The following is a 14,264-nucleotide window of genomic DNA, read 5'->3' as shown; positions in this document are numbered from 1 at the left end:
CCAAAGGAGTATATTTTTAACTTGAATCTTTTCTTGCATTGTATTTTTCTAAAGTTTGGCTTCATTTCTTAGTAGTCAGAGCATAGGTAGTAAGGAGTTATATGTCTGCTATCTGTACTGCTCATTAAAAAAAAAGCATACAGTGAATAAGGCTGTTTCTTATCACATTCATAAAATTAATATTTTTGTTTCAAAGAAATTAGCTAAATACCCCGTAGGGGGTGTAACATTTCACATCTATTACATGAAATTGGATGTTAGATTTAACTAAATGTAGGGCAGTCCAACACTTGCTGACCCTAATAGTATACTGGCAGACAACTTGGGAAGCCTTTCAAATAAGTATAAATGAAAATTAACTTATAAAATGTGACAATTTAAATGTACATCTAAAAGTTGATATAAAGCTGAAGTACCACTTGTCTTAGATATTTTAAGTGAATAATTATATATTTCACATATAAGAGGAATATAAGGTACTTTTTAACAGTGAATTAGTAAATCCTGGCATATTACGTATTTCTAACCTGATTTCTCATCTTTCCAGGGGTGTCCAAAGCCTCTCTTCTGAGTAACATTTTTATGAAAATGGATTACAAAATTGAGTGGAATACTTTAAAATGTATCATACTGCATTTATTATTATTACATTCTTAAAATGTTGATGGGAGCTTTTCTATTTAATGTAATTAATGGTACTGTTATTCTGGTCACTATCCTACTTTGGTTTTATTTATTTATTTTTAAGTTGAAATAAGAATTAGATACTTCACTACTGGTTCTAATCTTCTGCATTCCATGTTACATTAAACCTGTTCACATGAATAGTCTTTTGTTAGAATCCTAATGTTTTCTTTGCTTTTCTTGAGTCATCTATTGAACTATTAGGTCAAGTAATGGTTCATAAAATTTTAGTTTTGTGTGCTCTTTGTAAAAGGAGCTTAGAAAGTAAAGATCACCTTTTTCTCATTCCTTTGACTCACACCTACCTCAGCTAGATTTCAGATTTCTCTCCATGCAATAAAGCTAAAGTTGGCTTTCTAAAACAACAGAAATTTTTCACCAGTAGAGGGTGCGCTGCTTACCTGCTGTTGACCTAGGCAGATGAATTGATCTGTTCCTAGTGAACGCAACAGAGCTAAGTTTTGCTTTTTTAGGAGTCCTATAACCTTGACAACAGTAACTTTATTAGGTACATTCTGGTAATTTAAAAACCTATGTTAGAAAAATAACCCTAATAGGGGCTTCCCTGGCAGTCCAGTGGTTAAGACTCTGCACTTCCACTGCAGGGGACCTGGGTTCAGTCCCTGGTCTGGGAACTAAGATCCTGCATGCCTTGCGGAGTGACCGGGGTGGGGGGAACCTAATAAAAGGCTAAATTGAATGCTTTATTACACTTCTTACCACTGAACAATTTCAAGTAAAACTATAATGTGGCTATTTCAATAAATCCCTTTAAATAGTGTTCTTAAGGTCTTATCTTAAACCCCCCCCATTGGAAATACAGTTGTAGGTGACGTATAACAAAAACTGTGTCATTGAGGAAACTGATGATCTGTATTTAGCTTTAGTTAAGCTGAGAAGTTTGATTTTTCTAAGCCATTTTGTAGGTAAACTTGAGCATGAAAAAAACTGCATAGAACATTTCACTACATACATTTTCGAGCACGGTTTACTTTTGAAAAGGTATAGTGAGTTAGCAGCTGTGACTACGCTGCTCCGTGTATTTTATATGTTTGTATTTCACTGACTGTAACAGGCACATTTTCTTACATGTAACATTTGGAAATCTGGATGCATTGTATGATCAGTGGCTTGTCATATTTATTCAGCAATATTTTTTGCCTTTTAGTGGGGTCAAAAAGATGGTGCAGTGATGCTAATGGTGACAGATCTGATGAAGAATACAGTGTAGGTAGGCTAACAAGGGGAAAACTAAAAGCTAGAAGTATTTTTTTAATGAGCTGGACCCTGTTCTATGGATGGCCTTACCCTTTCCTTCAGATACAAATTCCCTCATTTTCAACTGCAAACTTGTTCAACTAATTTTTAAAAATATACTTGAGCTGAAACTTGGGCCTTTCCTGCACTGACCATAATTTTTGTGTGTGTGAACACAGTGTTTTAGAAAATACCCTTAAGTGCTTTTCGATATCCAGTGTTCGTTCATTCTTCTTAATCTGGGACTAAAACTGGGTTACTCTTACCTAGAAGACAACAATCTAACGAGGTTCTGAGGCATAAGCAGTATAAATGAGCTTTTCAGTTTTTTTGAGGTATAATGGCACAACCATTTTAACACAACCACCAGTCTTCACAAAATGATTTTAATACTCTGTGCCTGAGCTAGCAGCATCTCCCACTGTGACATTCCCATACATACATGAGCATCTCATCCAAGTCCAAGTGTTAAAAGCAGAGGAACGTAAGCAATTGTCTATACAAAGGTAAATTAGACACTGTAGGTTATTTTTTCTTCTTGAATCATTTTTGCTGCATAGTAAATTGCAATTACATGTCAGTATAATGTTACTGATCTATAGAATACACTTTGAACTGTGAGGTATGGCAACTCCCTAAGAGAGAGAGGTAACATGTAAACCTGAATATTTAGAGTGATTTTTTTTTTTTAGCTGCCATGGATGGATAAGACAAAAAAAATCCAGCATTCAAATACCCTAGAAACTTATTTTTCTAATCAATAAAAAAAAAATAAAATCTTTTAGTACTTTTCAGCTATTTCCTATCATTTCCTTATTGGAGCACTGATGAATGGACAAAATAAATATTGAAGTGAAGCTAAGGATGTTATGGAATATATGGATTAAACAGTTATTTGAAAAAAAAAAAAAAAAAACCGCCAGGTAACTGCTCATTTACTTTACATCAAGCTGAGATTTTGATATATATCTCTATATATGCATCCCAACTTTATAATTCAAGATTGCAGTTAAATACTTCTAAATTCACTTAAATTACCATGGTAATAAGACAATTATAAACCTTATATTTTCTTTAAAAGGACATGCTTAACATTTCCTGACATTACTTCTAAACTCAGATGAAGCACAAAATCCTCCCCAAGCAAATATTCTGCTCTGAAGTTTAAGTGGTTGAGAGTTGGTAGCAAAAGCTTATCATGGTTTAACATTTCCACCACAGAGCAGATACAAATAAACAGAGGTACTACTGTTTAAACATCTGGTAAGAAATTAACATGAACTGATGAACTGAAATTACAAGGTAAGAATACGGCCACTCCAGTTAGAGTAGTTTCAGTGTTTAAGTTTCATACTTGCAAAATGGACAATAAAGCAGTTCTCCTATGTTTTGATGTGATATTTTAAACTCTGTGCCCAGGTTAATATTTAATGTTTAAAATTGGGTGCTGAGTCGCTCATACATTATTCGAATAGTCTAGAAGATAAATCATGATTGGTTAAATGTACTGTAGTTAGTTAGCTATCACAAAACATCAGTGGAAATAGAGGAATTATAGAAATGGAACCAAATAGAAGACTAGGAAGAGCTACCAGAAGAACTAGTTGAACATTGGGTGGAAGAAGGAACCCAAGATAAAACAAACTTGCAGTGTCCTTATGTGAAAGAAAGAATAAACTTTTTGTCCATATTAGTTTGTACTCAAGAAGATGACAGTCCCTTTTTCTAGTGTTTGTGACAGCCTTTAATATACAGTGCTGGGCAGGCACTTAAGTGACAACGTAAAAATCACAGTGGTTAGAAAAGGTGGAAAATTACCAACTGTAAATTAATAACCAAACCTGTACTCTTGGCCAGACTACTAGAGAGGATATGTGTACTTAAGAAATTAATTTAGAAAATCTTAACTGCCTCATTTTTAAAACCTAAATGGACTATTACGAAGATTCTCTTAAGCAGTTTTTGCGGAATGAAGCATCATAGATTATTAGTTTGCAAAAGATATCTTTGCTGACCTATCCAATAGTGATCTATATACAGGAAAGCTGTGTTATCTGGCACTTTACCAACTGGAATTTCTGAACACTCAATGCAAATCCTGACTATACTAGACCACCACACCCAATGACCTAGGTCACAACAGAATACAAGACCACAATGGGAATGACAATATGCTGTTTTTTAGGGTGGTAAACTAGGGGAAGGGCAGGGAAATCAGGAGAGGAATACCACCTGGGGCAACAGAATTAACAATTAGCAAAACAGTTTTGATTCACTTCCACTCTCCTGCTACGCTGGATAAAAAAGCTTTTACTGTATTATTACACCTTAGGGAGGAAAGCAAAATAGGTAACTTGGTATAACAGGTTACCTTACATAGTACCTCTTGGTACCAAAGGAAAGTATGGAAATCAGCAAAGCACCTCAAGAGAGGACTGAGAAAAGTGAGATACGAAGGAGTTTTGTTTGTGCTACCCTACATCAACTATAAAAAGTTAAAAACACTCCTCTCCTCCCCAACATCATACTTAAAAAGAGCAAAAATGTTTTTCTTAGAACAATTTTTATATGTATAAATAAGAACATGGAGAACCTAGGAGCCATAAAGTGACTTTGCTAATGCAAATTATGGGGGAAATTTGGATTCACTCAATGCAGAGAGCTGATTACAACACAAATTTATAATACACTAAAGTCTTCCACAATCACTTTTCCCAAATAAATGCATCCTCAAAGAAAAGCTTCTGAGCCAGAACAATCTCACAGAATCATTAAGACAACATAAAATGAAGGAGTAAATGTTCCATATTCCAAATAATTTACTAAGGTTTCTTCAAGCCTTAAGACTTTCAGTTTGAACTAATTTATGGTTTTAAAAAAAAAGAAATTACAGAAGAATGTTCAAAACTTCACTGTTCTACATACTAATTTAGAGGTCATGAGGATTTATTTTCTATTTTTTCTAATGAGGCAAGGCACTTTTCTTTTTGGGGCTTAGTTTAGAAAAAAAATAGTGCTACATTGGTTTATATTCTATTTAGAACCATTCTGGACAAAGAAAAAATGGGCTATACAACTCTGAAAAGAACAAACACAACATTTGGTTTCTAAGAATGCTAAAGAAAGTCACGTGAAAGTTTAAAACTCTCCTTGTTTTTGAGCATCTGGTATGATAAAGCAAAACATGTTCCTTTGTTCATTTAAACTTTTTTTTTTTCTATAAGGTAATAGGAAAAGAAGCAATACTTGGATCATGTTAAAGTAAGGACAGCTGGCTAATGTCATGATTTAAAGATTATTAATAAGGGATCAATAAGTTTAAAAAAATTAAAAGATAATTAAGCTATTGAATTATACTAAAAAAGAAATGTGGCAGATTCCTGCATTTGTTAATGTTTCTGTAAGAGGCTCCATCATAAAACCGAACTGTAAAATTATTTTTAAAATGTAATATGTAGAACACAAAATGAATTTTTAGCAAACTTTAGGAAATTCTTTTGTTATAAATTACCCAGATTTTATAAACAAATCCCCCCTAACTTGCATTTTGTTTAAAGTAACAACTTTATATCATACAAATAAATTTCAAGTATGAAAAGTGCATTATTGCAATAATACCTCTTTGCAAGTCCAAAATTCTTGGTTTATAATAAAACTGTAAAGAATTAAAAAAAAAAAAAAAGGAATAAAACCATCAGTGCCATCTATTGCAGAAGTTCAACATCTTAAAATGTTGCTCAACAAGTTGCAGAAAGACACGTCTGGAAGCAACATGTAATTGAAAAGAAAATACTTCTTGTGTTTTTGCCATTATACATTATTACTGTCTGTAGTACTTTCTCCTTCCCAAACAGAAATTCCCATCCTCTATACTGTTGCTCTTGAATCAGCCATTCTGCGCAGTCGCCACTTGCATGTTTCCAAAATCATCTTCCTCTTCATGCGTTCTCTTCAAACTGCCTAAAAGTTATTGCATGAACATAACATAAAATGGGAACTTAAATAAATTCATTCATCAGAATGTTACAGCTAGCAAAAACTTCATTTTTCATGAAGTGTTACCATATATATGACTATGAAAATTCCATGGCTGAATTTTTAGTAAACTTTTGTAAATTGTTTTGTTATAAACTACCCAAAGAACTTCATATCTTCATAACAATTTCCCTCTTAAGAATTAAGTATTAAGGTATTTTATATAATGAATATTAATTTTTAAAAGAGTTTGAAAACAGAATTTTTGAAGAGAAAATGGTTCATAAATGTTTGGTTACTGAGTTTATGTTTTTTAGGCACCATAAACGTGACTTAGGACATAATATTTATGAAATGATAATTTGCACAATTTTATTTTATAGATGTAATTATCCTTCTGCTTTCACAGATGCTGCCAAAAATAATTTTTCCACTGAAACTGTGATTTTATTACCCATAAGTCTAGAGTTGGGAGGAAGGAAGGCACGTAGCAGATACGAGATTTTCTTTTATCTACTCTTCACGTCGGAGCCTGCTAGTACAGAGATTTCCCACACAGAACCAAAGCTATCCCTATATGCCCAACAGTTATAATCAAGAAATTTGAGTCTCAATGGAGGAAAACTTTAGGGGAAATTAAACTGGTAAAGGGTTTGCTGCGTTATCTGCCTTACAATCGCATGACCTTAAACTTATGCCCTAAAGATTGTGCTAAATCATGGTAATAATATTAATACAGAAGGTGGATTCACTATAAGGTTAAAATTAAGGATAGAAATATAGTACTAATGGAATAAAGAAGAAAACATGCTAGCCATACGTCTAAATACAGCTGTTACAACAGCTTCAGATGCAGTGCTGCCCCCGCATTCTACTAAGGGAGGTAAGAGACAGGTAACTAATACAAGGCAGAAAGTGAGGAGGTACAGATGAAGCTCTATGGCAGTTTTGAAGAACTAGAGAGTAGAGGAAGAATCAGTTAATTATCATGTTTTCTTGAGAGATGACATCTGAACCAAGTTTTTATGGACAGACTGAACATTGTGATGCTTTCTAGGTGGAGAATAGAAGACACACAGGAAACCATCAGTAGTTCTGTCTTCTGGAGAGCATATAAAGAGGTACAGTGAGAGATACAAATAAAGATCAAAAGGGCCTTTAATTACTACCTATGATGTGTTTTCTTCCGTAGAAATTAAGCCAATGGAGAAGACTTTTATACAGAAAGAGTATCACTGTTAGAACTATCTTTCATGAAAGTGGCCACAATGTACAGAACAGACTAAATAACAGGAGTTGGGAGAGGAGGCCAATGTGGAGCTGACCTAAACTGAGACTAAGGTACTACAGATGAGGGAAGGGATTTTAGGTACTGAGGAAGCATACCCTACCATCTGGGAAAATAACTAGATGGAAGCTGCAACATAAAGAGTCAGTGACGACTCGGAAGCTGAGCCTGAAGGATGGGTATAGAGCGTCATCACTAAAGCAGTGCAATACAGTGCTGGACTGTGGATCCGATCACCAGTGTTCAGCCTCCAGGTCCAACACTAGCCAGGTATGTAACCTGTTCTTCCTACCTCACAAGGCTGCAGGTGCAAATAAGACTGATAGGAACTCGAGAAGAGAAAAACCATAAGCTAAAAAATTCCATTCATGGTCTAACAAGCAGAAAGGAGACAAAAAAGGGCAGCAAGGTTGTGGAGAGGAAGGTAAAAGGAGATTCTGAGAGTGTGCCTGGATCGTTAACTTTTAAAATGGGGGAAGCGGTCACTCTGAAATAGGGCAAGGAGAAAGGATGCAAATATTTATGGCAAGAGAAACACCGAGGCAGCTTCATTTAGTCACCCTGCTTTCACTTACTGACCACCTTTTCTTTTTAATAGGATCACCGAAGTGTATTTAGGGGCTCATCTCCAGACCCCTCTTATTTTATTCTTTGCCACACAATTATACTACTTAAAGATTTAAAATTCAACAAAGTAGAAATCTGATCTTCCAACCAACTAGTGGCATACACACAGACGCTCGATACATATTTAATTCTAAAATTAAAATCTGAAATTATTTTAATTCAATAGGCCATCCAAAAGTTTTCTAAACAATTTAAATTGCTTAGTGTAACTTGTTAATGAATAAAAGATGCTTCTGTTCTACTCCTCATACCATCATCTTTCTTCCCAAATTTCTCCAAAATGAAAAACTCCTTACCTGTGGTGCCAGAATGTACAGATAACGACCTTTCTATCTGAAGTGGCGACATCATCTGTATTGTTAATTTTGCTAGGTAGATGGCTTCATATTCCTAGAAAAGATTTTAATTAACTTGAATATGTATTTAAACTCTTGGATACGCAAAACAAAATTTTAGAAGTGGTTAATGCATACATACATTATTGGTATTCTTAGTTTTTACTGAAACTCTGGTGCCAAATTGCTGTAAGAGAAATGCTTAAAATTCCTATCTTATAATTTCACATTTATTGATGAGACTATACATCACGTCAAGCCAATAGCTTGCACTAGAGCATCTCACACTGAACTGCCTGTCAATATGTATTCTCTGCCACCGGGGCATAAGCTATCTGTTCTCTGACTTCATCTGTTAAAACACATACACACCCCACCAAAACCCAAACTGGCAATCTCATAGAATGATTATAAGAATAAATAAGGACTGTGAACTCATGTACTTGCTTCTGCCCTTACCCCAACAACCCCTACAGCAGATACATAGCATATGATATTCAACAAAGCAGCAGGGGATGTGAAGGTAGTCCTTCACTTGAAATAAAAACCAAAGGCCTTACTTACAATGGCCTATAGGCACCTATCCCGTGGCCCCTTACACCTCCCAGCTTTACTCCTCTACTATTATTTGCTTACTCTGTTGCAGCCACACTGACCTTCTTATACTTCTTGAAAATACTATGCATACTCCCATCTCAAGACACCTGCACATATCCCCTCTATCTAGAATGCCTTCCCCCAAACAGTAGCATAGCTTGTTCTCTTAATTTCTCCAGGTCTTTGCTCAAATACACTTTTGCAATAAGGCCTTTTCTGGTCACCCTTTAAAAATGGTATGGCCTTATTTCTCTCTCCCTTATTTTTCTGTGACCCATTACTATCTGACCTACTATATTTTACTTTGCTTATTGTCTAATTCTCTCATTATAATAAATTTCATGAGGTCAGAGATTTGTTTTGTTCTCTGCTTCACTGTCACTGCCTAGAACAATGCCAAATAAACATTTAATAAAACAATAAAGCATGGGAAAGAGAAGAAAAGCCTGAGAAAATGAAGCCAAAAGAGAAAAGAGGAAAGTTGAAAATAATTAGAGATGGCAGATATGGAAGAAAAAGGGAACCAACATAAAATATGTCTCTGGGAGAAAAAACAGGCAAATGAAACAGAACAACAAAAACAAAAGCCGAATACATACTAGAAGAAAACTTCCTGAAATAAGGGAAGGTGTGAATCTGTTAAGTGCTAAGGGCATACTCTGAGAAGAAATTAATACAGAGCAATCAGCAAGATATATCCTGATAAAGCATCCCATGCTCATGCAGACAACACCCCTTCCTCCTAATCAAGTCTCTAAGGGGGAAATTTTAAAAATTAGGCTCCCCTCAGACTTCTCTGGAGCAATATTCAATGTCAGAGCTATATACAAACCCAGAAGGGAAAAAGTATTAAACAAAACATTTTGATCTAGCCAACTGTTACTCCAACATAAGAGCAACAGAAAAATATTTTCCAAAATTCCAGGACTTAGGGAATATACTTTCCAAGAACTCTTCTTGATAATAATGCCCAACGACAAACCCCGGTAGTGGACTAAAGGAGCTAGAGTCCTACTTACATGTAGAACTAAGGATGAACAACTGGAAAATGTGGTGATAGGATAGAATGTAAATATTATACTCTGTAACAATGTAAAAAAGTATAATCTTTTTTTTAAAGAAAGGAGGTGGCAGAATATATAACATGAGGTAGTTTACGTAGATGATTCTATATTGCTAAGGAACAGGAGGTATAATATTTAAATATTTTTAAAGGTATAAGAGGTAACTCCTAGAAGAACTAAGACTAACAACAACAAAACAGGTAGTGGAGGGGAAGGAGGAAAAGAAGTAAAGGTATATAAATTTTTTATCTTTTATAGTGGAAATCAACTGATAGTTATTTAAATGTGAAAACTCAAGAAACATATGTATATACTATAAAGTTACAGCTGTGCCCTTTAGAACTAAAAACAATTTATAAACTTAAAAATTATCAAAAGAATACAACCATACAAAAAATTCATAAACTTTATACTGAAAAGTTTAAAAAAAGATACATTTAAAAGAGAAAGCATGACATGATATAAAATGACAGACAAAAGTATATGTCATTTTTAGTACAAGAAAGTGGGATAAATTGTCCTATTAAAGAAAAATACCAAAAACAAATCAAACAGCAAGATCCAGCCACAGGCCCCACACAGGAAATGCATCTAAAACAAAATGATATAGAAAGGTGGAAAGAAAAGGAATGAAGAAAGTCACAGGGCAAATGCAAACAAAAAAAGGATCACAGTATTAAACAAGGTTAATTTCAAAGTAAAATATCTGAATGGAGGAATAATAAATATACAACTACAGTGAAGATCTAACTTGACTTTTATCTACCAAAATTGGCAAAGAAACTAGAGGAACTAAAGAAAAAATAAACAGAAGCATTATATAGCAAAGGAGTTTCAATCCACCTCTCATCCCAAGACAGATGAAGTGAACATACACAATCAGCTCTCTGTATCCATGGATGTAAAATCCACGGATACAGAGGACTGACTGTACTATGCCATTTGTGTCACATTTGGAATCCATGAGGAGGGGGGAAAGGAAGGGGGATCCTGGAACCAATCCCCCACAGATACTGAGGGACGACTGTATATTGAACTTTATGCCCTGAAAACAAAGAACATATCCTCTTTTCAAGTGCCCAGGAAATAATAGTAATAACAGCTGTATATTAGGCCATGAAGAAAACATTAAAAAATTCAAGAACAGTATCAGAAATGAAAATAGAAAATAAACCCTGTCACCTATATATAGTTTAAAAAAAAAACTGTCAAATAAGTGTTAAGTAAAAAATAAAATAAAAAATGAAATCACAGAATATCAAGCTATAACAATAATAAAACTATTACATAGCAGAATCTATGTAGGGTATGTAGAATATGGCTAAAGCAATGCTAAGAGGATAATTCTTGAAAGAATGAAAAACTAAGCTTTCAACTTAGGAAATTCATAAGATAATAACAGCAGCAGCAAAAGCAACAAAAACCTAATGAAAGCACAAAACAAGTAGAAGTTTAAATAAAGAAAAGTTATATAAACTAACCAGATCGAGGAAAAAAAGCAGCACAGATATACAAAATTAGAAAAAAGAATGCAAAAATATTTGCCTCAATTTTACCTCAAATCCTATGAAATGAATGATTACACAGGAGATTATGAAACCATCCAAAGTGACCTGAGTATATGAAAATCAGACTTAACCTACCAAATGAAGAAAGCTGTCCAAGAATTGGTCTACCCTCAAAACATACAAATGAATGAAATAAAGAATAACTGAATTAAATTAAAAAAATCAAGGTCCAATGATCTCCCAGGTACCATATATCAAAACATCAAGAAGCAGGTAATTCCAATCTAATTTACTTTGTTAGAGAGCACATAAAGAGAAAGCAAGTTTCCATTTTAAAAATGAGAACACCATGATAAACACCCAAACCAGAAGAGGGTAGTACAGAGAAAAAAAAAACTTACAAACCAATATCACTTATTCAACTAATTCCAAAATTTAAAAAAAAAAAATTGACAAATAGAATCTAGCAACCCATTAATGGAACACAGCCTACCATAACCAACTGAGACCCATTTGTGCACCAAAATCATGATTCAAAATTAAGAAATCCAGCATAATGTGATTCAATAATTCAACTCACCATATTCATGGCTTTAAAGGAGTAAAATTACAGTCATTACATAAAAAATTTTTAAGCTAAAAATCAACACCTATTCCTAATAAAAACTCTTTACATAGGCACAGATGAATACTCACACACACACACAGTGCAATACGAGATGCACTGACATTGAAATCAAGAATAAAGTACAAGTACTACACCACAGTACTTATCACTGTTCTAATACAACAACCATTCAATAAGGAAAAAAATATTAGAAAAGTGGCAAAACTACTATGATTTGGAGATGCAAATCTAAGACAACCAACTAGAAAATTTTTCAGGATTGTTTAGAGTGTAATAAGGTTGTCAACTGAAAACAATAAAAATCAATAGTTTTCTTATATACAAATAAGCAATCAGAAAACATACTGGAGGAAAATAACTTTATAATACAAATAAAAGAAAATAGCTAGGAATAACTTTCATCAGAAATGCATATGTTCTAGAAGAATGTATCAAGATGGCAGAGTAGGAGGCCGTGTGCTCACGCCCTCTTGCAAGAGCACTGGAATTACAGCTAACTGCTGAACAACCATCGACAGAAAGACGCTGGAACTCACCAAAAATAACCACCCCACATCCAGAGACAAAGGAGAAGCCGCAATGAGACAGCAGGAGGGGCACAATCGTGTTAAAATCAAATCCCATAAATGCTGCGTGGGTGACTCACAAGCTGGAGAACAGTTATACCCCAGACGTCCTGAGGGTTCTGAGCTCCACATCAGGCTTCCTAACCTGGGGGTCCAGCAACGGGAGGAGGAATCCCCAGAGAATCAGACTTTGAAAGCCAGCGGGATTTGATTGCAGGACCTCCACAGGACTGGGGAAACAGAGACTCCACTCTTGGAGGGCACCCAAAAAAGTGTGCTCACCAGGGCCCACGGGGAAGGAGCAGTGACCCCATAGGAGACTGAACCAGACCTACCTGCTGGTGTTGGAGGGTTGCCTGCAGAGGTGGGGGACAGCTGTGGCCCACCGAGGAGACAGGGGCACTGGCAGCAGGGGTTCTGAGAAGCGCTCACTGGCGTGAGCCCTTCCAGAGTCCACCATTAGCCCCACCAAAGAACCTGTAAGCTCCAGTGCTGGGCCACCTCAGGCCAAAGGACCACCAGGGTGGGAACACAGGCCCACCCACTGGCAGACAAGCAGATTAAAGTGTCACTGAGCTCCATCCACAAAATCAGATTAAAGTTTTACTGAGTTCCGCCCACCCACCCCAACCCACCATCAGTCCCTCCCATCTGGAAGCACCCATGAGCCTCTTAGACAGCTTCCTCCACAGAGGACAGACAGCAGAATCAAGCAGTATCGGCAGTATTTCATCTCGTGGAACTGAAAACCACAGCCACAGAAAGACAGAGAAAATGAAACGGCAAAAGGCTTTGTACCAGATGAAGGGACAAGATAAAATGCCAGAAAAACAACTAAATGAAGAGGATACAGGCACTCTTCCAGAAAAAGAATTCAGAATAATGATGGTGAAGATGATCCAGGACTTTGAAAAAAGACTGGATGCAAAGATCAAAAAGTTGCAAGAAAAGTTTACCAAAGACCTAGAAGAATTAAAGAATAAACAAACAGAGATATGCAACACAATAACTGAAATGAAAAATACACTAGAAGGAACCAATAGCAGATTAACTGAGGCAGAAGGGCGAATAAGTGAGCTGGAAGACAGAATGGTGATAATCACTGATGCAGAAAAGAATAAAGAAAAAAGAATGAAAAGAACTGAAGACAGCCTAAGAGACCTCTGGGACAATGTTAAACACACCAACATTCATATCATAGGGGTCCCAGAAGGAGAAGAGAGAGACAAAGGACTCGAGAAAACACTGGAAGAGATTATAGTTGAAAACTTCCCTAACATGGGAAAGGAAATAGCTAGCCAAGTCCAGGAAGCACAGAGTCCCAGGCAGGAGAAACCCAAGGAGAAACAAGCCAAGACATATAGTAATCAAACTGACAAAAATTAAGGACAGAGAAAAGATATTAAAAGCAACAAGGGAAAAAAGACAAATAACATACAAGGGAACTCCCATCAGGATACCAGCTGATTTCTCAGCAGAAACTCTGCAAGCCAGAAGGGAGTGGCACAATATATTTCAAGCGATGAAAGGGAAGAACCTACAACCAAGAATACGCTACCCAGCAAGGATCTCATTCAGATTCGACAGAGAAATTAAAAGCTTTACAGACAAGCAACAGCTAAGAGAATTCTGCACCACCAAACCAGCCCTACAACAAATGCTAAAGGATCTTCTCTAAGCAGGAAACATAAGAGAAGAAAAGGACCTACAGAAACAAAAGCAAAACAATTAAGAA

General features: G+C 35.6%; 1 protein-coding gene across 7 annotated transcripts in view; it reads right to left on the bottom strand.

The window, feature by feature from the left end:
- Window positions 1–2,311: 2,311 nt before the first annotated feature.
- Window positions 2,312–14,264, bottom strand: part of STYX (serine/threonine/tyrosine interacting protein) — a 39,526-nt gene continuing 27,573 nt past the window's right edge. For all 7 annotated transcript variants that reach the window (XM_057723931.1, XM_057723932.1, XM_057723933.1 and 4 more), the window contains 2 exons: window positions 8,128–8,221; window positions 2,312–5,901 (listed from right to left, as the gene is read on the bottom strand). In XM_057723931.1, the coding sequence (XP_057579914.1) occupies window positions 5,828–5,901; window positions 8,128–8,221 (168 nt within the window). In that variant the 3' untranslated portion in view covers window positions 2,312–5,827. The remainder of the gene's footprint in view (window positions 5,902–8,127; window positions 8,222–14,264) is intronic.

Source organism: Hippopotamus amphibius, chromosome 2 (assembly GCF_030028045.1).
Source record: "Hippopotamus amphibius kiboko isolate mHipAmp2 chromosome 2, mHipAmp2.hap2, whole genome shotgun sequence".
Taxonomy (NCBI): domain Eukaryota; kingdom Metazoa; phylum Chordata; class Mammalia; order Artiodactyla; family Hippopotamidae; genus Hippopotamus; species Hippopotamus amphibius.
This window is presented reverse-complemented; position numbering and strand designations above follow the sequence as displayed.